General features: G+C 31.1%; 3 protein-coding genes across 3 annotated transcripts; 1 reads left to right on the top strand and 2 right to left on the bottom strand.

The window, feature by feature from the left end:
* Nucleotides 1-732: 732 nt before the first annotated feature.
* LOC127250870 (pentatricopeptide repeat-containing protein At2g32630) lies at nucleotides 733-2,730 on the top strand. Its single transcript, XM_051274314.1, has one exon. It carries the CDS (start codon nucleotides 886-888, stop codon nucleotides 2,728-2,730), a length of 1,845 nt encoding a protein of 614 aa, XP_051130271.1. The 5' UTR covers nucleotides 733-885.
* On the bottom strand, nucleotides 2,717-6,051 carry LOC127250872 (RNA polymerase sigma factor sigF, chloroplastic). Its single transcript, XM_051274315.1, has 9 exons — nucleotides 5,898-6,051; nucleotides 4,944-5,092; nucleotides 4,669-4,793; nucleotides 4,365-4,529; nucleotides 4,019-4,271; nucleotides 3,701-3,931; nucleotides 3,474-3,614; nucleotides 3,181-3,381; nucleotides 2,717-3,082 (listed from the first exon to the last, which is right to left on the bottom strand). The coding sequence occupies exons 1-9, from the start codon at nucleotides 5,986-5,988 to the stop codon at nucleotides 2,795-2,797; spliced, it is 1,644 nt and encodes a 547-aa protein (XP_051130272.1). The 5' UTR covers nucleotides 5,989-6,051; the 3' UTR covers nucleotides 2,717-2,794.
* LOC127250873 (OVARIAN TUMOR DOMAIN-containing deubiquitinating enzyme 12-like) lies at nucleotides 6,051-14,014 on the bottom strand. Its single transcript, XM_051274316.1, has 13 exons — nucleotides 13,689-14,014; nucleotides 11,880-12,272; nucleotides 11,628-11,794; nucleotides 11,047-11,120; nucleotides 10,917-10,971; nucleotides 10,527-10,601; nucleotides 10,324-10,397; nucleotides 10,171-10,219; nucleotides 10,000-10,084; nucleotides 9,867-9,923; nucleotides 8,988-9,042; nucleotides 7,282-7,318; nucleotides 6,051-6,202 (listed from the first exon to the last, which is right to left on the bottom strand). The coding sequence occupies exons 2-13, from the start codon at nucleotides 12,187-12,189 to the stop codon at nucleotides 6,173-6,175; spliced, it is 1,068 nt and encodes a 355-aa protein (XP_051130273.1). The 5' UTR covers nucleotides 12,190-12,272; nucleotides 13,689-14,014; the 3' UTR covers nucleotides 6,051-6,172.
* Nucleotides 14,015-22,809: the final 8,795 nt, after the last annotated feature.

Genomic DNA, 22,809 nt, shown 5'->3' with positions numbered 1-22,809 from the left:
GAATGTAAGATTTACGAAAATTCGGTGGGAGTATATAATATATTTATTATATAAACTCGTCCTTCTAGAACCAAAATGAGTAGTAGAGAACTATTTGTAAATATTTTACAAAAATAAAGACTACAATAACCTGTAAAAACTGAATTTAAATATATTTTATTTGACATAAATTTAAATGAAAATACTCCAATTTACAGATAATTGGACTAAAATTATATTAATATCTAATTATATTATACCAAATAATTATTATAATTTAAAATTTTATCCAAATTTAAATATCATTTCTCAGCCCTACAAGCAAATAACAATTTTGATTTGGATTTGAATTTTTATTTAAATTCTAATTTAAATAATGTTTTATATAAAAAAAATTAATATTATATTTAATTAAAATAATGCCAACCGGCTTCGTTCACTCAACATTTTTAGATGGATTAAATTTTTTTTTATGTGATATGAGGAATTATTTTTAGTAATTATATTATATATATATGTAACATTATAAATACTCTTTTAATATCATTGTATTTATATCATATCATATTTAGTCTTTTTATTTTTATTTCTACTGAATCCCAATATAATACTAATATTTTCTAAAACTCCGTTGAAAAATAAATAGATAAATATGGGACAGGTGAAGTATTATTTTAAATTAAATTTTTAAATTTTTAATTTTTGTAAAATATATTTTTTATTATTCATTATTATTTTTTAGGAATCCAAATTGAAAATTAATATCGGGTGAAATAAGCCGGTCTTCATTTTGGTTTAGGTAAAACAAACATATCCCAAATCTTTCTAACATAAACCGTATATATATGCGTATATATATATATACTTACGTATATGCTTAGGGTTATTACCTGAACAAACAAAACCATGTCGAACCACAACTTCTACGCTGTCGCCAAGCAAGTCTTCAAAGCGGAAGTCACTTCAAAATCCACACATCAAATCGCCGATTCAATCGCCAAAACCCTAACCAAAATCAACCCTAAATCTCCCCAAATTCTGTCATCTTTTCTCCCCAATCTCAATCCCCAAATTACGCACCTCCTTCTCTCCAACCCACGGATTCCCACACGCACCTGCTTGCATCTCTTCAAATTCCTGCAGAAGAACACCTCCATCGTTCCTCAGAAACCGAATCTCGAAGCTCACATCGCCATCATCCTGCGCTTGTTCGCCGACAGAAGATTCGCCGAGGCGAAGCGCATTTTGAGCTCCGCTGTGGCCGATGGAAGCCTCCAATTGGCGATTCGTGAAATTGCTCCATTATTGGGTGAGAATTGCTCCTCCAAATTGCAGGAATCGATTCTCGACATGTTATTTAGGGTTTACGCGGACAATGGAAAGTTCGACGAGGGTTTGGAGGTGTTCGAGCATATGGCGAAGAATGGATTCAAAATCGACGAACGGTCATGTATGGTTTACCTGATCGCTTTCAAAAAACGCGACGAATTCGAATCGATGTATCGATTTTTCATAAGAATGATGGATTGCAATGTGAGGATTACAGTGTATTCGATGACAATGGTGATTGGTGGATTGTGTAAAAGGAATGAAATTAAGAGAGCAAGGGAATTGATGGATGATTTGGTAGGGAAAGGAGTAAAGCCAAATGTGTACACATTCAACACATTGCTCGAAGCTTACGTCGAGAAATCGGACCTCACCGGAGTCGACGAGGTCCTGGCAGCTATGGCGGAATCTGGCGTGCGATTCAATGCTGCGACATATACGCTTTTGATCGGATGGCGGGGGAGGAGCGGGAGGATGGAAGATGCTCGGAAACTGTTCGACGAAATGTCCGAGAAGGATGTAGCTAAAGATGTTCATGTATATACATTGATGATTAGTTTGTGTAGTCGGTCGGGCGACGTTAAGACGGCGTTTGCGTTGTTCGACGAGTTGGTCGAGAAGGGCTTGCGGCCGAGCACGCATACATACGGTTCGTTGATACACGGCGTTTGTCGCGTGGGGAACATGGAGGCCGCGGAAATCTTGATCGAGGAGATGCAACGCGAAGGGATTGAATTAAATCGGGTGGTTTTCAATACGTTGATCGACGGATATTGCAAGAAAGGGATGATCGACGAGGCGTGGAGGGTGCGACGTATTATGGAGAATAAGGGGTTCGAATCCGACGTTTACTCGAATAGTATAGTTGCGAGTTGTTTATCTCGATTGGGTCGTAACGAGGAAGCGAAAGGGTTGCTACTTTCGATGGTGGATAAGAGCACGATATTAAATATAGCGACATATACAGCTCTGGTCGATATATATAGTAAGGAAGGTAATTTTCGTGAAGCGAAGAAAATTATGATCGAGATGGAGACGAAGGGAGTGAAACCGAATCTCGTGACGTATAATGCTTTAATTGACGGATACGTCAAGAAGGGTAAGATCGAAGACGCGCATTCGTTAAGACGGGAAGTGGAAGCAAAGGGATTGTTTCCCGACGTGTATACTTACACGTCGCTAATACACGGGAAATGTATGCTCGGGGAGGTAGACGAGGCGATTAAGCTATTTATATCGATGAAAGAAACGGGCGTAAATCCAAGTCCCGTGACTTACACGGCGTTGATATCGGGATTATCGAAAGAAGGTCGATCGAGCGAAGCTTTCGAATTTTACGACGAGATGATACGCGTTGGCCTCGCGCCTGACGACACCGTTTACTCGACGCTCGTCGGCAGCCTCCACGGATCGGGAACGTAATCTCGATATATAAATAATGTTATACATAGCAGTTTTATATGTACATTACATTACCGTCGCCGTTTTATACGATCATCTCCGCGTAGGCTGCGAGGCCGTGGCTATTGAGGCACTGTTTCAGCCGGTACATTGCTCGACTCTCGAGTTGTCGAACCCTTTCCTTCGACAATCCAAAACAATCGCCGATTTCAGACAGCGATCGCTGCTTACCGTCTTCGATGCCAAATCTCAGCCGTATGATTTTCCTCTCGCGAGGACTGAGAACGTTGAGGAGACCGCGGACGTGTTTTCGCATAAGCTGCTTCGCAATGCAAACGTCGGGGGATTCGATTGCGGTGTCGGCGGTTATCTCCTGTAACATAAAAATTACGTACTTCCATCATTATCTATTAGCTCGATCGATGATTTTGCAGAACTTCAATTTTTCAAGAAATACGCTGCGGATTTTACCTGTAATGTAGTATCTTGATCGGTCCAGACGGGCTGTTGTATCGATTGAGGAGTTCTAGATGTATATAGCAATTCTTCTAGTCGCACCACGGATATTCCGGCGTTTCTTGCTATGTCTTCTTTTGTCGGATTGTGATTACCTTGCTGAAAGCATAACTTTTTCGCTTCGTAAACCTTCGACAGGAGGGCGTACACATTTTCCTGAAACAGTTCAAGACAAGCGATAAGATTATATCGATGAAAAAGTTTCGATTTGATTCTAAATTGTTGAAATTTCGGCGATTGGGCATTACCGGTAAACGGATGGTTCTAGAATGTAGAAACAGAGATTTCCGAATCGACTGCCTTATCCACCAGTAGGCGTAAGTGGCGAATCTGCAACCGGCTTGCGGCTTAAACTTCTCGACGCTCCTCATCAGACCCATGCTTCCTTCCTACGACATACGTAATGATGTTGTGATCATTAACGACTCGGTTTTGTGTGTTATAATCGATCCATTCGCATAGAAAAACGACTTACCTGCATAAGATCCTGAAGATTCAGACCGCGCCCTTGGTACTGCTTCGCGATATGAACAACCAAACGGAAATTAGCATAAATTAACTTCTCCCGACTGCGATTCCCGGAGCGAAGCTCGGACTGCAAGGCTTGGCAACTAAGCCCGACTGCAGCAGACCACTCAAGTAGAGTGGGTTCACGCGAAAATTGCGATTGAAGTTGCATTCGAACTTCTTGTAGTTTCTTCAAATCCTAATTTACGTAGTAATGATCAGATTCAAACAATGATATCCGAAAAGAAATGGCAACTACTGTAAAGGACATGGGAATGCAAGAAACCTGTATCTTTGCTATTAACTCCGACTCCTCTTTTGCAGTCAAAAGTTGTGTTGTTTCTGGTCCTGACAAGAATAATCGAAGAGGGTCATTGGGATCAAATTCTTCACTCGATTTTCTAAGTTGTTCCACCTTCCTACTATGGTGAGTCTCCTGAACCTCGACGTTATGTTTGGGCACCCTCCTTCTCTTCGCTTGCCTTTCTAGAAGACGCGTTGACCTCACAGTTCTTTGCATATTGGCCCATGTCAAACCTCTAAAAAGCCGACAGGAAGAAAGAATTGATCAACAACTTAGTAGAGAGATTTAGAATCGAATCATTATAATGATGGATGAATTATCAACATACGATTCAAATAATTTAGCATCTTTTGCGATTGTTGCTGCCTCCTTGCTTGCAGCAAAAGCTTCTTTTGCAAGGGCAATAACATGTTCCGTGTCTACGGTATCGAGTGTTTGGTTGAACTTTGTTTCGTTAGGAAAGTACTGTTCCTTTCTCTGGAATGACAACCATCTGAAACATATCAAAATGTAATCAAGGGCCCGAAAGGAAGCAATTCAAATGCAGATATTGCAAGAGACAAAAATTCGTAGAAAAAATAGTAATGTTGCGAAAAAAAGAAAAAGAGGTATCATAGTTTGAGTACTCTTACAAATACCATAACTCTGGCCTGCGTAGCAACTGAAGCCGAAAATCATTTAGATCAGGATCGACATTGTCATCCCTTTCATCAGTTGAATGATTAGGTGCCACTACAACCTGGCTTGCTTGCTTTAACTGGAAACAAACAAAAGGAACTTGTCAACAAGAAGACCCGAAATTCAAAATAGTTGGATGGATCAAACAACAAAAAAGGGAAGACAATTTCTTACTAATCTTTGAGGATTTCATGAATCAACAGGATAGTATTTGATATCAAAGATTCACCTGAGATGTGGTGTCATCCTTTAAGCATAAAAGCTGCCTACTATCATTCCGTTGTTCCTGAGCAAGAACAGAAGTGGGCGAGCATCCAGCAAAAGAAATAGTCGACAAAGACGTAACAACAGGAGTCACTTGCTCATGAAGCAGCAGAACTGCAAATTTTGCAGATACAATTGTAATACTATTTAGACCCGAAATAACAATAAATGAGGATATAAGCGGCCTGGTCAGTTTTGACATTCGAATCATTTTCATACTTCAAAGAAGATGATAAAATCAAAATACTTGTGTTTCAGTCTACATAGATCCTAAAACAATAAGATACCTCAGCTAACATTTATCACTAGTGCCGCCAATCTCAGTAACTTTCAAATTGCACCTTATTAATTTAGTGTGATCGGAATTTATTCGAGACCAAAGGAGTATTGTGTTGAACTATAATAAGAGTTTTAAAAAAAAAATGTTGAGTAAATGCTACCATAAATCGAAACAATATCAATCCTGTAGAATTGGCCTCAGAATATACAAGCAAGAAAGTGAAAATATCGGTTTTAGTGGTGATATTCAATTAGAACTATAATGCTTAGTTAGGATTATCCCAAAGCTAAATTCATGTCAACAAAGAGGAACGAACCATTATAACTTTTGAAATGCATTCGTCACATGATCCCTTTGATTATCCAATTTGTTCAGTTTGATTCTATATCCCATCAAATTATCCAATTTGTTCATTTTGATCCTCTATAGCTGTTTTTTTCCCCCTAAATTCACCGACACACTTTCCATTATGCAGTCATACAAATTCAACTCAAGTGATGAACATTAATAAATCGATCAAGGAACTCAAACTGCATCACGCTTATCTAAAAAAATGTAATTCCATTATCACACTACACTAATACTTTGCATAACTACACAAAATCTACACAAACAGCACGCGGAACTGAGTGAGGATACCTGAATTAGAAGAGGCCGAACAGTTTCTAAAATGAGTAGCTCGGAATGATAATTGCGTTGGAGAAGAAACCAAGCTCCTTCCGAACTCCATTGCACCACTCTCCGCGAATGATTGTGCCGCGCAAAATCAAATAAACAAAAACGAAGACCTAACCAGACCAAAAACTAAATTCCTTTTTTCCCAGACGCTAGATAAAGCAAATTTGTTCAAAATTAAAGCTAAGATGAGAGACTTGCGCAAATTGCAGGCTCCAGAGAGCGGATAAACCCACCGTTCAAATGGATGAGGTTTTTCTTGTCTGCATTGTAGACACTAAAAATATATGTCTAAAATCAATTAAATATCATGTATTTTGGAAGAAAATAAAATTCCAATAAAATAAATATATGGTATTTAATTATGCACATATGTTAATTTTTGTACAATAAATATCAACCATTAGTGCAAAATCTGCTTAAAATGGAAGATATCGTACAAATATTACGTGCATAAATAGAGCCATAATAAATTTGGCAGCAAAATAAATTAATCTTGTCAATAAAGGAAGTATATAAATTAATATCTTCCAAACAAGGCAATGATATAAAGATCTTGTCAATAAAGGAAGTATATAAATTAATATCTTCCAAAAAAGGCAATGATATAAAGATTTTGACGAGAAAGGAAGGTGCATAATCAAATCCGTCAAAAATGGAAAACGGCATCCGAGGGAAAAGGAAAGATTATAAAATCTTTCCATCCACGTAGCACCATCCGAAAAGGAAGCCAATGCCATCCTCCCCTATAAATAGGAGCCTTGGCCAATTCATTTAGACACCGAAGTTCATTTGAAGACTCGCGCAAGGGTAAGTCTCTCTAGACTCTCTGCAATGTTCTTCATTGTTCTTCGTGTCCTTCGAAGCGTTCTTCGTCGAAAAGTCACCGATTTGGACAAATGATCCAATATTGGTTGACGAATCGATGAAGTTAACGTTCTTCGTCGTATGTCCGAGCCGGGGAAAGGATCAAATCTCTCAAAGCTATCGAGGAATCCATCGAAGCCAAGGAAGAGCCTCCAAAGTCGCTCCCAAAGCTTGAAGATGTTCGTCGCGTTCTTCATAAAAGGCGCAAACCAGGCCCTCTTCGATCCAAAAGTCAAAGGGACACGCCGCAAAAAGCGTTATGGAGCACCAAATCTCTCCCTCAAAGATCAAATTCCGTCGTTCGGAGGGCTTTGGTCTCCATGTAGGCGATTTGATCATCGGCTTTGGATTTGATGTCCTCTTTGGATGATCCGCGACTCTGATCTTTGGTTTGCCTTTTCCGCCTTTTGAAGAGCTTCGGTCTCCGTGTCGGCTTTGGATTTGATCTGCAACTTTGTATTTGATGTTTTCTTGTCTGCATATTTTTCGCCATGGACTGGCAATGACTGAAATTGCCCCTGGAGAACTACAGTATTACGATTGTAGAGTATTCATAACACCACATAAATTTCTTGACCCTCTAACGGGCCGGGTCGGGCCAGATAGCAAACTAGAAATCAAGTAGGTCGCCACGTAAATGGGCTTCAGATTGGGCTTTGAATAAACTATTTTTTCTACAGGATACTATTCTCAATATACATATATATTTTTTACATTTTCAAACATAATTTTTTATATTTTACATAAAAATATATAAATATATAAAATCAAAACAAAATATGCCCTTAGGTGTATCATTTCATAACAATACTCCCTCAACAATGTGTATATATATATATATATTTTTCGTTTGTCACATGATAATTATAAAAAAAAAAAAAAAAAAAAATTAAAGTAAATATAATCATAATACATTTATTTACATAATATCATTACATCATATTAAAATGTGAGGGCAAAAATAATCTTTACACACAAAAATACCACAAACTACCTATTATTTTTTTTATTCATCATGCAAAAAGTAAATATATACTTTTGCGGAATAAGGAAGTAAGAGTAACTTAATAGGTGTGTATTTTGAAGAATTGAATTATAATAACTAAATTATAATATTAGATAAACTTATACTCCCTCCGTCTCAAACACTCTGCAATATTTCCTTTTTTATTTGTCCCAAACTCACTGCAACATTTTCAAATTTAAAAATAATTAATAATATTTTTATATATATATTAATATATACTTTACTTTATCCCATCGCATCACTCAAATAAAAAAAAAAACAAATAATCATTTCTCTCTCCAATCATATCACTTAATATCCAAATTATTTTAAATTATCATACTTATTACTTCCCACCTAAATTCTCGTGCCAAACACAAATGTTGCACGTTGTTTGAGATCAGGGGAGTACTATGTTTTGCTTTGTTTGATTATATTATATTATTACCTTTTTTTCTAAACAAATTACTCTTTACAATCTTATTATAAATATAATTTTATATTTTAAAATTATAAATTAAGTTTTAGCAATATTTTTTACATCATTTCATATTTTATTGTGTTTTCTTCAAAAAAATACATTTCAAATTAAATAAAAATGTACTCCCTTCGTCCATTTACAATACTTACATATTTCTATTTTGGAAAGTCCAATTACAAAGTTAACATTTCATTAAATACCCTATTTTTTTCCACAAATACTCTTACTTTACATCACATCGTTACTTTTACACAAAAAAAAGTAAGAACAAAAATATCATTACACTACTTTTAACTACTCATTATTTTTTAAACACCGCGCCAAAAGTAAATGTAAACATTGTAAATGGACGAAGGGAATATTAAACAAAAATTTTATAAATTTTATAGTGCTCGATTACATTAAAATAAATACGAGATTAAATTGAATAAAATAATATTATTCATCCTAAATATATATATATATATATCTAAGACCATGTACATGTATATATTGTACGACAAATGTAGGAAAGAATGTAAAATTGTGTATAATGAATGAATATATTAATAATCCTGTAGCTGCATTAAGTAAAAAATGGAATAATACAAACTGGTGAGCTGTACAGCTAAAATAGCCACAGTGCAGCAGTGTGTGTAAAAATCCCATAATATATATATATATATGATTATTCAAATGGTTAACTAATAATAGTAATTACTTGTTTCTAAAGTTCCACCATCTCTTCTTCCTCTTCAAATCACCTCCTGGGGGTTCTGATCCACCCAAAGTTCAATTAATACTCGAAATCTCTATATTATTATCCGTCAAAATTTCTTATAATCTACAGTATTATTTGAAAAATCTGCATCATTCTCTGCCTCGTAATTTAAAAACTATGCAACTTTCTTTATTTTAAAAAGCATTTCACAAAATCTCTTTAAATATACGCATGTAGGGGTGGGTGGGCACGGTTCTAAGTATTTGTAACTATCTAGGTATCTGATATTCGTATCGAACCAAACAAATATCTGAAACTGAGAATCGTATCCGAATTGAAAATTTTGGATTTGATTAACAAAAAATATTTGCAATTAATTCGAACTGAACCTAAATTTTAAAAAATATATTAAAAAATAAAAATATTTCAAATATCCGAACTGAAACCGAATCGAATATAAATATTTATATAAATTTCAAAATATAAAAAAAATATCAAAAACCGAAACCGAACCGAACAAATATCAAATATGCTGTATTCGAACTGAATTTGCTTGGTTAACCGAAAATTCAATTTGGTTCAACGGTTCGGTTCGATTTCTTTTGCCCATCCCTACTTAAATGTCTTTAACAGCTTGGAGGATTTTGTGCAATGTTTTCTAAAATTTGGAAGGAAAAACTGAAACATTTTCCTCGTACTTTATAAAAACAAACATTCCAGAGTTCGAGCACTGTAACTTCGAGAATTTTGTATAATATTTTTTAAAATATGAAAAAAAGTTGCGTAATTTTAAAATAATGAGAAGGCATGCTGCAAACTTTTCAAACGATATGCGGATTATAAGTAATAAGCAAAGAATGAAGGGTAATGGTTCTATACCTCCATGAGGATAAATTGAGTTGTAATGTACTTCAGCCCAGAAGCTCAAATATATATCTGTGCACGAAAGAAGATTATAAGCAGGCGAAATCTTGTGTAATAGAATTGTATGCGAATAAGTCGAGGGAATTACCTCTTTTCGACTTTTGGTCTTTGGGGAGAATCTCGATGTAGCAAGTGTCTTTGAATGAAGTTATTACAAGTATTCTCACACCATACTGTTGAATGAGACAAGGATGGTGTTGGAATTCGAACAGAAAAATAAATACGTAATATGAATGATTAAGGTTAGGCGATTCGATACCAAATCCGCGGCAGCCTGCAATGTGACATGATCACCCCATTCCCCGCTCCTGGATGAAATAAAATGTGTCAGCAATTTATAGAAGTTTCGAGTATTGAAAAACGATTAATGTTGTGAATGGTGATGGGAGATAATCGAGAGAAAGAGGTTTACTTGGACATCCTTCGTAGATAATTGGCGTAGTCCATTGGAACATATCCCTCGTATATTTCGGGGTGGGCTTTGAGCTGACAACATAAGAAAAAAAAAAAAAAGCACTGAAAATGTCAGATTAAGCGATGCAGCTGAAATGAATTGGCAAGTTACGGAGAGAAAATGTGCTCATGAAGAACATTTCTTTACAGTTTGCCAAGCACCTGGCGAACAACTTGCTGTCTCACAAAGTTGTGGTGTTCGGGGGTTCGATAAATTTGATCGGACAAAGCACGGAACTGCAGAAAAGAAAGAGATCATCGCTGGAAGTACGGCGCTTTGTAGTAAACGATTATTTACTGAATCGGATTCTTGATTAGTTATGTCTCTTCCATTTTATGCCAATTGTCACAATACACATTAAAGGATATATAGTATGATATTTCACAAAGATGTACTCATAATTAGCCAACAAATTATCAACAGTAACAGCACGTTAAATACTTTTTTTTTCTCTCACAAAATAACAATGAAATGCCCAACTTTTTTTACTATTTCTAAAATTTTCCAAAACTTTCAAAATTTCTATTTAAACGATCTCAAAAGCTACCGACCTGACAGTTACCATCTCCTTCGACTTTGTGCTCAATCAAGTCGTATAACTGTAACCTGAAGTCAAATCACCATAGGAGCCAGAATTTAGCTAGTGATGGGTATTTATAAACAAGAGTTTAGTAGAAGCACCTATCTAGTAGCCTTTGATGGTCTGAAGTTGCCTCGTCAACTGAAGGTATGTCTCCGTTAATTTTTGGAACATGCTGCACAATACTTCTACAATATCAGAAATTGAGTTCCAGGACACAATAAAAAATAACATTACTTAGAACTCAAGAATTCGAATGAATTCAGTTCTAGATGCATAAGGTAATATATTGCATCTTATTGCTGATAAAGAAAAAACTCTCCTTTCCAAGAAAATTAAATTCCATAATTCGACTTCCATATGATTGTAAGTACAACATGAAGAATCTGAATGCATACATTATAGTCATATACAAAATAAAATGCACAATGGAAGTATTGCTAATGTGGGTATATTATTGGCATTGCTTTGCAATGTTCCATCATTAATATATTATATATGGTCAGACTTTTCTTTTTTTTTTTTGGATCAAAACAAAAAAAGGAAATCAAGAGAAGTCTGATAATTTATCTCAAATATGCAGTCTGAGCTTCAAATGTCCATAAGAAATTACGCATGGTGTAAAAATGACTGCCGCATAATAACAAGAAATTTAGGAAGATGTAAAAGAGCCATTACTTACCGGGACAGGGATCATTTGGTACAACCTCTTCTCAAACTCATCATCATAGTTAGGGTCCTCGGTGATGTCCAAAGAATAAGTGGAATCATCTCCATCGCATGATCTATCTTCAGGGCTCGAACATACACTCCCCACATCATCAGTATCATGCATTTTGGCATCTTCGGCTGGGAATAAATAATTTCAGGGTTCCATTTGTGTTGTTATATTCACAAGACTAACATGCAAGAATCAAGATAAACGAAGACTTACCAAGATTATAATTAGTTGTGTTAGGCCAATTTGGTACAGCAGTTGAACTCTGTAAGTACTCCTCCCCAGAATGGGATAATTCCGGAGATTCTGTTATTGACAACTGTGACATTTCTTCTTGAAGAGCATGAGCAAGAATCTCATCATTTTCAATGTTGCCGTATTCTGTTTCATAATGGTTATCTCTAGTATACTGTTCATGGCTAATTTTCACATCATGTTGGGTGCTATCTCCATAATAATTGTTACTAAAAATATTATCAATGTTGAAGAAACTCCAGAGAGTAGCATCTGGTTCTGGTTGATGCATTATTTTGTCTTCTATTGAGTGCTTAAAGACCAAGACGAGAATTCATCCATATAATATAGTGGCGATCACGATCTTGTCATGTTCTGTTCCCAGACAGACGGGAAAGAGATCAGTTATCGATAACAGAAAATACTCTAAGATAGCATAAGCACAAGAAAGATGCAGCAGGCAAAACATTTTCAGCTTTTGAACATATAGTTATTTTGTCTAATGACTCTGAATAATTTTTAACACGGTGTAAATGTCCAATATCCAGAATTTACACTGAAACTATATAAACATGGTTGAAGAATTCTTGCAACTGAATAAAATCAATATTTCGCACCTATAATGAATTGACAAAAGTATTTTTGCATAATTTGCTTTAACTGCCGGCTCATAGACTAGACATTTATTCTAGATGAATTCAAACACATTTCCTATCTAAAACTCCTAAATAAAGCACATGTTTTAAAACATGACAAAATATATATAGCATCTGTAATACAAGTTGTTCTCATTCGGTAAAAAGTTCATTTGTGGCCATAAAATTTCATGACGATCCAAGTCAAACCAAAAGGAATTAATGTACAATACTAAAGCCTAGTAAATTAAAAAAATGCAAAGCTTGGGTACCTGGAGAAATAAGATTCTTCATTTAAAATATGTTGTGTATGAGAAGTCAAATGCATAAGTACTACCTCATTTATCCATTAATTCACATATTCTTTGTTAATTATCTGATTAAGCCTACAATTTTTCAATGAATTTATCAAACCTGAATGAATAAAATTTGTATAGACGATTTAACTCTCAGCAAGAAACTAATTTTCAAATCCAATTATCAAAGATAACTTAAAAGGCAGGTAGTTCCCGAGTCATAACAAAAACCTACACATTAAATTTTCAAATTGTTCTTCATTAGATGCATGTATTCAAATGAGTTAATCTGCCCTAGATTCGTTTCTGCAGAGATTGGTGACTAATATTTATGCTATACCACAACAATATATGCATATATTTGTGTATGTATAAGCTCTAAACAGGGACCCAATTAAAATTTTTCAATACAAAATCACAGTATTTCCAAGCTGCAGGAACTAAAAATTCCAAAACTTCAAATTCGAACACCCAATTTTGAATTTAAAAAGTGAAATACAACAACCATCTACGCAATTCACATAACTAACCACCAGAAATTAGCTGCCAAGAGTGCAGAAAGCTGAATCTATCCAAATTCAATCCTTTGGATCAAATGTTCATAACACGAAGATGATCAACATCAGTATATCAATTGAATCGGAGTTTTTTATATATAATATATATATATATATATATAAGAATCATTCATATTTCCAACACATCCAGTTAAAAAAATCCGAAACTTGTAACCAAAGCAATTCGAAATCGCAGTTAAAATCCAACACAGACAAAACCAGCTAGATCACTTGCCGTGAAAGCGATTCACACACACACACACACAAAAAAAAAAGAAAAAAAAGGAAAAACTCGAAACTCACCTTCATCAATTCAGCTCCAGCGACGCACCAAAAACGCGTCCGAAGCGAAATGCAAGCAGTCACAACACAAGAAGCAAAGCCACCTCGAGCAACTCGCAGCAGAGTTTAATGGCGAAAAGGAAATAAGCATTCCAAGCGGAGGAAAAGCAGGAGGGATTTATACGAAAGTTTGTTCGGACGGGGAAGATCGGATTAGCATTCTTCAGCATTAAACATCGAACAAGTTGGGCGTTGTGCAGAGTACGGAAGCCTTTGGATATGCTTTATGGGTGGCCTTTTGCGACCGCCGAAAGATGCCGTTGGTTTAAGCGCCCTTTTATTGAACGGTTTATGGAAAACTTAGGTGAGGAATAAGAACCTCATGAATCATCCCATCTTATTTAATAAAATACTCCGCCGTTTGTCTCGCTTAACATATCCACGCTGTCGTTTATGTCCGTATTTTATATTATTTTTTTAAAAAAAATTGATTATACACTTTAATTTTATTTTAAATTTTTTAATTTATTTTTTTAATTTTAATTAAATTAATTAGTTATTTTAATCTTAATTTATAATTATTTATATTATAGGATAATTATTTTCGCTAATATATTTTTAATTATCTACTAATTACATTCTCCTAAAATACCGTATTTATAATGTAGCAGACACTGAGACGGAGGGAGTAATAATGTGAGTTTCGAGTTTTTCCTTTTTTTTATTTTTATAAATATTCGTATTATATTGGAATGCAATAGAAATAAAAATAAAAAGACTAAACTATTTTTTGTTAGTATTATATGATATAAATGTAATGATATTTGTGTAATATATATTGTAAATTGAAATGTATTTGTAATGTTAGTAGATAGTACAATTAAAAAAAAATGAATATTGTGACCAAAATAGAAAAATAGATAAATTATTAAGTGACAAATGGAGTATTTTATTTTATTTTTATTTTGATGATGTGATAAGATAAAATTTGAAATACAAATTAAGTATAATTAATTATTTTTTTATTTTAGAATATTGCATGATATTTGACAAATATCAAATGAAATATTACATATTGTTTGGGACGAAAAAGTGATATATATTCTATACAAAAATTAAAAGATAATTATTAAGAGAACAATTTATTGTACAGAATTTTTTTCAAATGAGTTTTTAATAGTATTTAATACAGAGTAGACTAAGTAAAAAGTAAGATTAAAATATTATTAAACTTTTACTTGAAAGTTAATAAAATAGAGCTAAAATGATTATTTATGGGTAATAAAATTATATATTAATAATTTTTTATAATTATAAATAAATTATTTATAAATTTAGTTGATAGTAAAAAAAATGTTCACGCAAGCAATTATGTCTAAAAACAATATAAATATCCCAAAAAAAAGTATATTTTTATTCCGATCTTCCAACATCATTTTTGAATTACAATTCCAAAATATAATAATAATAATAAACATAAATTATTTTATACAAAAATATAAAAAAAACTTTAAAAAAAAATCATATATCATTACAAAAAAATAAATGAAAAAAAGAAAGTTCAAATATTTAGTTCAAAATAATACTCCCTCTGTTTGCTTACAAAGTTTACATATTTTTATTTTGGGACGTCCAATTACAAAGTTTACATTTCATTAAATACCATACTTTTTTCCACAAATACCCTTATTTTACATCACATCATTACTTTTACACAAAAAAATAAGGACAAAAATGTTATTACATTACTTTTAACTACTCATTATAATTAAAATACTATTATTTCTTAAATACCGAGCCAAAAGTAAATGTAACCCTCGTAAATAGGATCTTTTATATTTTTGATGGAATTGCCTGTAACCCACACAAATAATTATTTAATCTAAGAAAAACAACTGGGTGAACAGATCCTTTATTTTTCCATGGCTTTCCAAATTTTATTTTATATAAGTTCATAAAAATTACTAATTATATTTATTTAAGTTTAAAATGATTGAGGATGTGTTCTCATGTGTTCTTGTATTTTGCTTAATTAATTTTATTTAAAATAAATACTATAATATTAATATAACATTATATAAAAATTGTTTTTTTTTTTAAAAACTAAAATTTGTGATGTATATAATAAAAAATAATACTCCCTCCGTCCCAATACAATAGTCTTGTTTACCATTTTTGTCCGTTCCAAAACAATAGTTTTATTTCCATAAATAATCGTATCACCATAAAACTACCCCTGTTTTTTTTTAATTACACAATTGTCATTATTTTTTACAATGATACCCTCACAAGGATAAAAATATCTTTTATATATATTTTTTACCAACTGTCAATATAATATTAATATATCTTAAATTCTGTGTCCAGCTAATTTTGGGAGGAAATGAGTATATAAGGGTGTGTTTGTTTGAGGGTTTGGATTTTGAGTTGGGATTTGAATAGTAAAAATTTTGAATTTAAATAGCTGTATGATGTGATATAAATAGGGTTTGATGTGATGTTTTGAATGTAAAATTGATTTTTAGTATAATATAAAAAATGAAAAATAGATGTTTGATTTGATGTTTTTTGGGGGAAAAAAATTGGATAAACAGTGGAAATCCACCAAAATCCTTCAAACAAACACACCCTAAGAGTGCAGCACGCCTTCACAATTCCGGAATGGTATAATTCATATTAATATAATAATTGAATAAAAAGGGTAACTCAAAGTTGATTGAGGCCAGTTTCGTGCCGTAACAGAATAATATATAGCAATTTTTTTATTTATTTTTTTTGTTTCATTATAATTTAAATAATTAATTAATCTCATGTTTTTAATAGAATATTTAGGGTGTGTTCGTTTGCAAGATTTTGCAAAATTCTTACTATTCATCCAATTTTTTTCCCCCAAAAACATCAAATCAAACACTTATTTTTCATTTTTTATATTATACTAAAAATTAATTTTACATTCAAAACATCACATCAACCCCTATTTATATCACATCATACAACTATTCAAATTCAAAATTTTTACTATTCAAATCCCAACTCAAAATCCAAACCCCAAACAAACACACCCCTTAGAGTATGTTTTTTTTCTTTGGGAGTTTGGGGAAAGTTGAGTTTGAATTTGATTTTTATTTGAATTTTGAGATGAATTTGAATTTTGCTGTTTCTTTTGTGTTTGGGTCTGGTTGGGATTTGAGGAGTTTTGATGTGTATTAATTTGATGGATAATAAATAAAATAATATAAATGTGTATTAAATTTAATTGATAAAATTTATATTGTATGATTTGATTATAAATTTATATTATACCCAACATATATATATTTAAATATTTATTTTTTTGTATTATAAAAAAATTTATTCTCTACAAAATGATATATATATATATTGTATATATATATTTTTCATTTAATTATAATAAATATTAAATAATATTTTATTATTTTTTTTTTTTTTAAAAAAAACAGCATACCTGCACAATGTCGGCGAAATGGTGGACAACCCCAATTGGAGAAACACACCCTTAATTTTGCATAAATTCGTATATATTACTTCTTTCGTCCTAAAATAATAGTCTTATTTTATCGTTTTTGTCCGTCTAAAAAACAATAGTCTTATTTGTATTTTTGGTAACTATTTTTCTATTATTTTACAAAATTATCCCACTTTTTAATAATAATTATATAAAGTATGAATATTTTAGTTTTTTAAAAATATTTTTACAGTCATTGTTAATATAATACTATTATTTTTTAATTCTCATGTTCATATCAAATGTTCCTATTGTTTCGAGAAGGCGAGACTGTATATTTAAAAATTACTCCTATATATTTAGATTATCATTATATACCTATTTTTGAAAATAGTAACATTATTTATTAATAATATGTCTTTTTTTCAAAAAAAAACAAAAATCACATAAATATTTATTTTCTTTTACAAAAATATACCCAATTTTTGTTATTTTCAAATTTCAAGATCTTTTATTTGAAAATAAATAAGTGGTTAGAAGTTTCTTCTTCTTCATTTTTTTTTTTTTTTTTTTTTTTTAAAAAAAAATCTTTCGAGTGGATAGGGGAGTAACAAGAAAAGCATTTAATTTGGATCTGATAGTCGAATTGATTAATTTTATATTTGAATTGTCAATTTTACTTTTTCAACTAGTTTAGGTTTTAATTTAAGAATAATTATGAGCCATGGTTGTTTTGTACTTAAATGCTACATGTCATATAACATGTGTACAAAATTTTCAATTATAGTATGTGCCGTGTTTGGTTTGAGTTTTTAATAATTTTCAATAAAATAAATTAATTATTTTATTAATATCTTATCAAACTATACTGGTTTAGGTTTACAAGTGTGTTCTTTCGGGAGAATCTTTCAAATTTTACTATTCATTAATTTTTTTCTCCTTAAAAATATTAAATCAAACAGTTATTTTTTTATATTATATTAAAAATTAATTTTACATTTAAAATATCACATAAACACATATTTATATCACATTGTACAATTATTACAATTCAAATTTTTTACTATTCAAATTTCAACTCAAAATCCAAACCCCGAACAAGCACACCTAAGGGTTATTATTTCTTGATATATAAATTGATAATATATAAAGTACAAACCACAATACAAAGTGAATGCTAATATAACATAAATACAATATATTGATCGACAATATCAAGTAATAATCTACAAATTACGTGTCACGATTTATTTCAATATACTCCCTCCGTCCCGGAATTAAATATTCATTTGCTTTTTGCACGTAGTTTTATAAATATTAGTATTATATTGGGATATAGTATGAATAAAATAGAAATGACTAAAATAACCTTATTAGTATGTGTAAGTTGTAAGGGTATTTGTAATATTAGGTAGATAGTACAGTTATTAAAAAAAAGAAAAAAATGGATACTTTGTTATGAGGTGGAGGGAGTAATATATATGTTAATATAGAATACGTCTGAAGTATGAACCAACAAATAATAATAATTCACGCATCACATGATCACACCATGTTGTGTTAATTTAAGAATTGCAATTGCTATGTTGAATTTTAAAATTTAGCATAGTATTAACGACACAGTATAATAAAAGATAATATATCATTTATATTAAAATATATATATATATATATAATGCAAATCAAAATGCTAAGCAAACAAACTATTTTCTTATATTTTTATTAATTTTTATTGTTATATATATATATTTTGTACTCCTTTCGTCCACATAATTTGTCCATATTTTTTATTTTCCTTCGTTTGTCATTTCTATTTTTGGAAATATAATTATGCACTTTAATCGCATTTTAAATTTTAAATTTTCTTAATTTTAATTAAACTATTTACTTATCTTAATCTTAATCTAGTAATTATTTTTACTAAATAATAATTATTTTTACTAATATATTTCTTAATTACTTACTAATTATACTTTACTTAAATTTCCATGTCTATAACAATACATTCATATTACGCGGGACGGAGAGAGTATATTGTTGGTATACACAAAAGAAATGGGCCTATGACCTTGGTCAAACTCGGCCTACATTTTCGACCAAATACCACCGAAGCTCTACAACCGTATATTTCTATTTAAAATCGTATAATAATATAGTCGATCTTATTTGAAATTTAAATCAATCAAAATTTCAAATTTAACAAAATTAATTAATAATATAGTACAAATAAAAAAAAATGAAAAAAAATATACAAATATAAAAATATTTTTAATGTCAAATACAATGATTCAAAAGGTAAATATAACATTTACAGACGAACAAAAAAACAATTATTATTATTATTATATTGTTTAATTAAATAAGTATTCGGAATAATAAAATACTTATATTGTTATACAAATTTTATTAATGGTGTGTTTGTTTGGGGGTTTGGATTTTGAGTTGAGATTTGAACAGTAAAAATTTTGAATTTGAATAGTTGTATGAAGTGATATAAATAGGTGTTGATGTGATGTTTTGAATATAAAATTAATTTTTATTAGTATAATATAAAAAATAAAAAATAAATATTTAATTTGATATTTTTTTTAAAAAAATAAAATAAAATAAATAATATATTTAAAATCCAATCCCGCATACTCAACCTAAAAATGCATACTTAAAAGTAAATAAATAAAATTCAGAAGTGTGATGCACTAATAATAGTTGTCTGAAAAGGAGTAGCTTTATATTAATTTTTTTCTTGGTTGGTTCTTATTGGGCATGCACTAATTAAAGTACTCTTTTTCTTACAGATTATATATATATATATATATATATTTATTTATTTATTTATTTATTTAAAGTTCGATTTTAACAATAAATACTGTTATAAAAGTTTGGAGATGGATTCGTATTGTATAATTTCGTACAACATGATATTCAAAGTTTGTTTGAAAGTTTTTTTTTTTTTCGAAATCAATAATGTTTATTTTATACAATTTTCAATAAACATACGGTGTTTTTTTTTATAAAATATTAAATAAAAATATTATTTAAACAAAAATTCAAATAATATTACAAATTAGGGTAAATTATTTTTTAAGTTCCGTAACTGGATCTTTCTCATTTTAGTCCCGTAAGTGGAGCATGTTGCAAACTAGTCCCATAAGTGAAGAATTTTTGTTGTTTTAGTTCTCCGGCGCCGGAGACGCCCGCGTGGCTCGCCGGAGGTAACGTGTCCCGTCAGGTCAGCGACACCTGGCAGACACGTGGATTTTTTTATTTTTTTTCATTTTTCTAATTTTTTTTAAAACTTATTTTTAATTTATTATTACTTTTATTTGTGTTTTTTTTTTTATTTAGTCCAATTAAAAAAATAAAAAAATAGAAAAAAATAAATCCACGTGTGTCCGCCAGGTATCGCTGACTTGGCGGGACACCTGGCAGACACGTCACCTCCAACCAGCCACGCAGGCGTCTCCGGCGTCAGATGACTAAAATAGCGAAAATTTTTTACTTATATGACTAGTCTGCGATAGACTTCACTTTCGAGACTAAAATGATAAGGGTCAAATCAAGGACTGAAAAAAACAGATTACCCTACAAATTAATTTCTATCTGCAATCAAACCAACCCCCCACATGTTAGGATAAAGTTTTCTTTAGAATGTTTTAAAAGTTCTGTATATCTTTTATTTACATATAATTTTATTTTTTTAATCCCTTTATTTAAAATTATATAGATAAATAAATTTATAAAAAAATTTCTAATAAAAATGTAAAAGCAATATATATATAGCTATAGGAATTATATTATTTAATATATATTATCAAAACCAAAATTAGAAGATAAATTAGGAAAATGATTTGTTTGTTTAGTATTTATGATTTGTAGTATTTTTTTAATTAATTATGGGAAATTGTGTAAATATTACAGGGAATAGTAATTTAGTTGGAAGAATTTGTTGATTTATATGATAAAGATCTAAATTAATAAATTACATTGTAATAATATTTTATGTATTAAAATGATCATTTTGGATTTATTCTCAATGTTTAGAAAAATTTATTACACCCTCGTCTATTAATAAATTTTTTTTGTCATTTGAATATATTCAAATCAAAATTTTTTATTATTATTTTTTTCAAAAATAATTCTCAATCAAATATTAAAATATTCATATTTTTTATTTTTTTACATTATTTTTCAAGGATAAAATAATATTATATTACTTTATTACACAACATGTCTATAAAATAATAATCCCGTAAGGGATGGTCTGATGGTGTGGAGGTTAAATATGTGACCGTGAGGACATAAGTTCAAAATCTTCGACTCCTTAGGTCACCTGTCACACATGATTCACAACTAAAAATATTAGTTATTGAGAATCTATATAAGAGTATAACTATAATTATAAAAGTGAATAAAACATTTGAGTTTTGTTATAATTTTTAATAAAAATATACTCCCTCCGTCCAAGAAGTAGGTATTCATTTGTTTTTTGCACGTAATTTTAAAAATATTAGTATTATATTGGAATATAGTACGAATAAAATAGAAATGACTAAAATAACCTTATTAGTATGTGTGATATAAAGGTAATGATATTTGTGTAATATATTGTAAATTGTAAGGGTAATTGTAATGTTAGGTAGACAGTACAGTTACTAAAAAAGAAAATGAATACTTTTTTATGGAATGAACTAAAATAGAAAAATAGATACTTTATTATGGACTGACGGAGTATTATATTTTGCTATTTTTGCTGTTTTCAGTATTTTATTAAAAAATGTTATTAAGAATTATCAATAAAGAGAAATGCTGCAAATATTAAAAGAACATGTGTGTTTAATTGTATTTTATCTTTTTATTAGTGTTCGTATATTTGTATATTTAATCATTTGGGGTCCTGATATATATGAATATTGTAACTCATTTTTTTTTCCAATAATACAATGTTCTATTTCTACAAATATTTGGACATAATATCAAAATCAAATTCAGGTTTATTTTGCTTCAACTGCGCCACCGCCTTGTTTCGCCGTCAACCACCGCTCACCGGACTACAAGGCCACCACCACCGCTCCGCCTCGTTGAGACCGGTCTGCCCCCAAAATCTCATCGCCGTCAATGGTGCATCGCGACCTTACGCACTAGCAACGCAAATCGGCGTTGAACACCCATTTGCGCCGCCGCCTTCCCGCTACGTGTTAGGGCACGTCCGGCAATTTCCGGCAGCCGCCTCCTGTTTTAATTTCCGACGTCCTAATATTGTCGGTTTTGCCATCTGATTCGCATTTATTTTGTGGCTATTAGTAGATTGGCTTACTTAGTCTGATTTTCTGCACGACTCTTTTGTGCTATAGTATTTTTTATCTTCTCACTCATAGTATGACTTTTAATATGGATCGTGTGGATGCTTTCAGAATTACTGTTCTTTTTTCTTTCTGGTGATAATTATAATTTGTGGGTTGAATCTATGAAAAATTTCTTGATTGGTAAAAAATTATAACGGTATTTTACTTGTGACTTTACTGCACCGATTGCTTATGTTGTCACTTCTAGACGCCTCTCACCAATAAGAAGCTCATGGATTATCGGGAGGCCTTGGATGATTGGGATAGTAAGAATCACATTATTCTTACTTGGATTCGGAATACCTCTTCCAAATCCTTTAAGCTTCAATTTCAC

This window comes from Andrographis paniculata, unplaced genomic scaffold (assembly GCF_009805555.1).
Source record: "Andrographis paniculata isolate CXL003 unplaced genomic scaffold, ASM980555v1 Contig38END, whole genome shotgun sequence".
NCBI classification, from domain to species: Eukaryota; Viridiplantae; Streptophyta; class Magnoliopsida; order Lamiales; family Acanthaceae; genus Andrographis; species Andrographis paniculata.
This window is presented reverse-complemented; position numbering and strand designations above follow the sequence as displayed.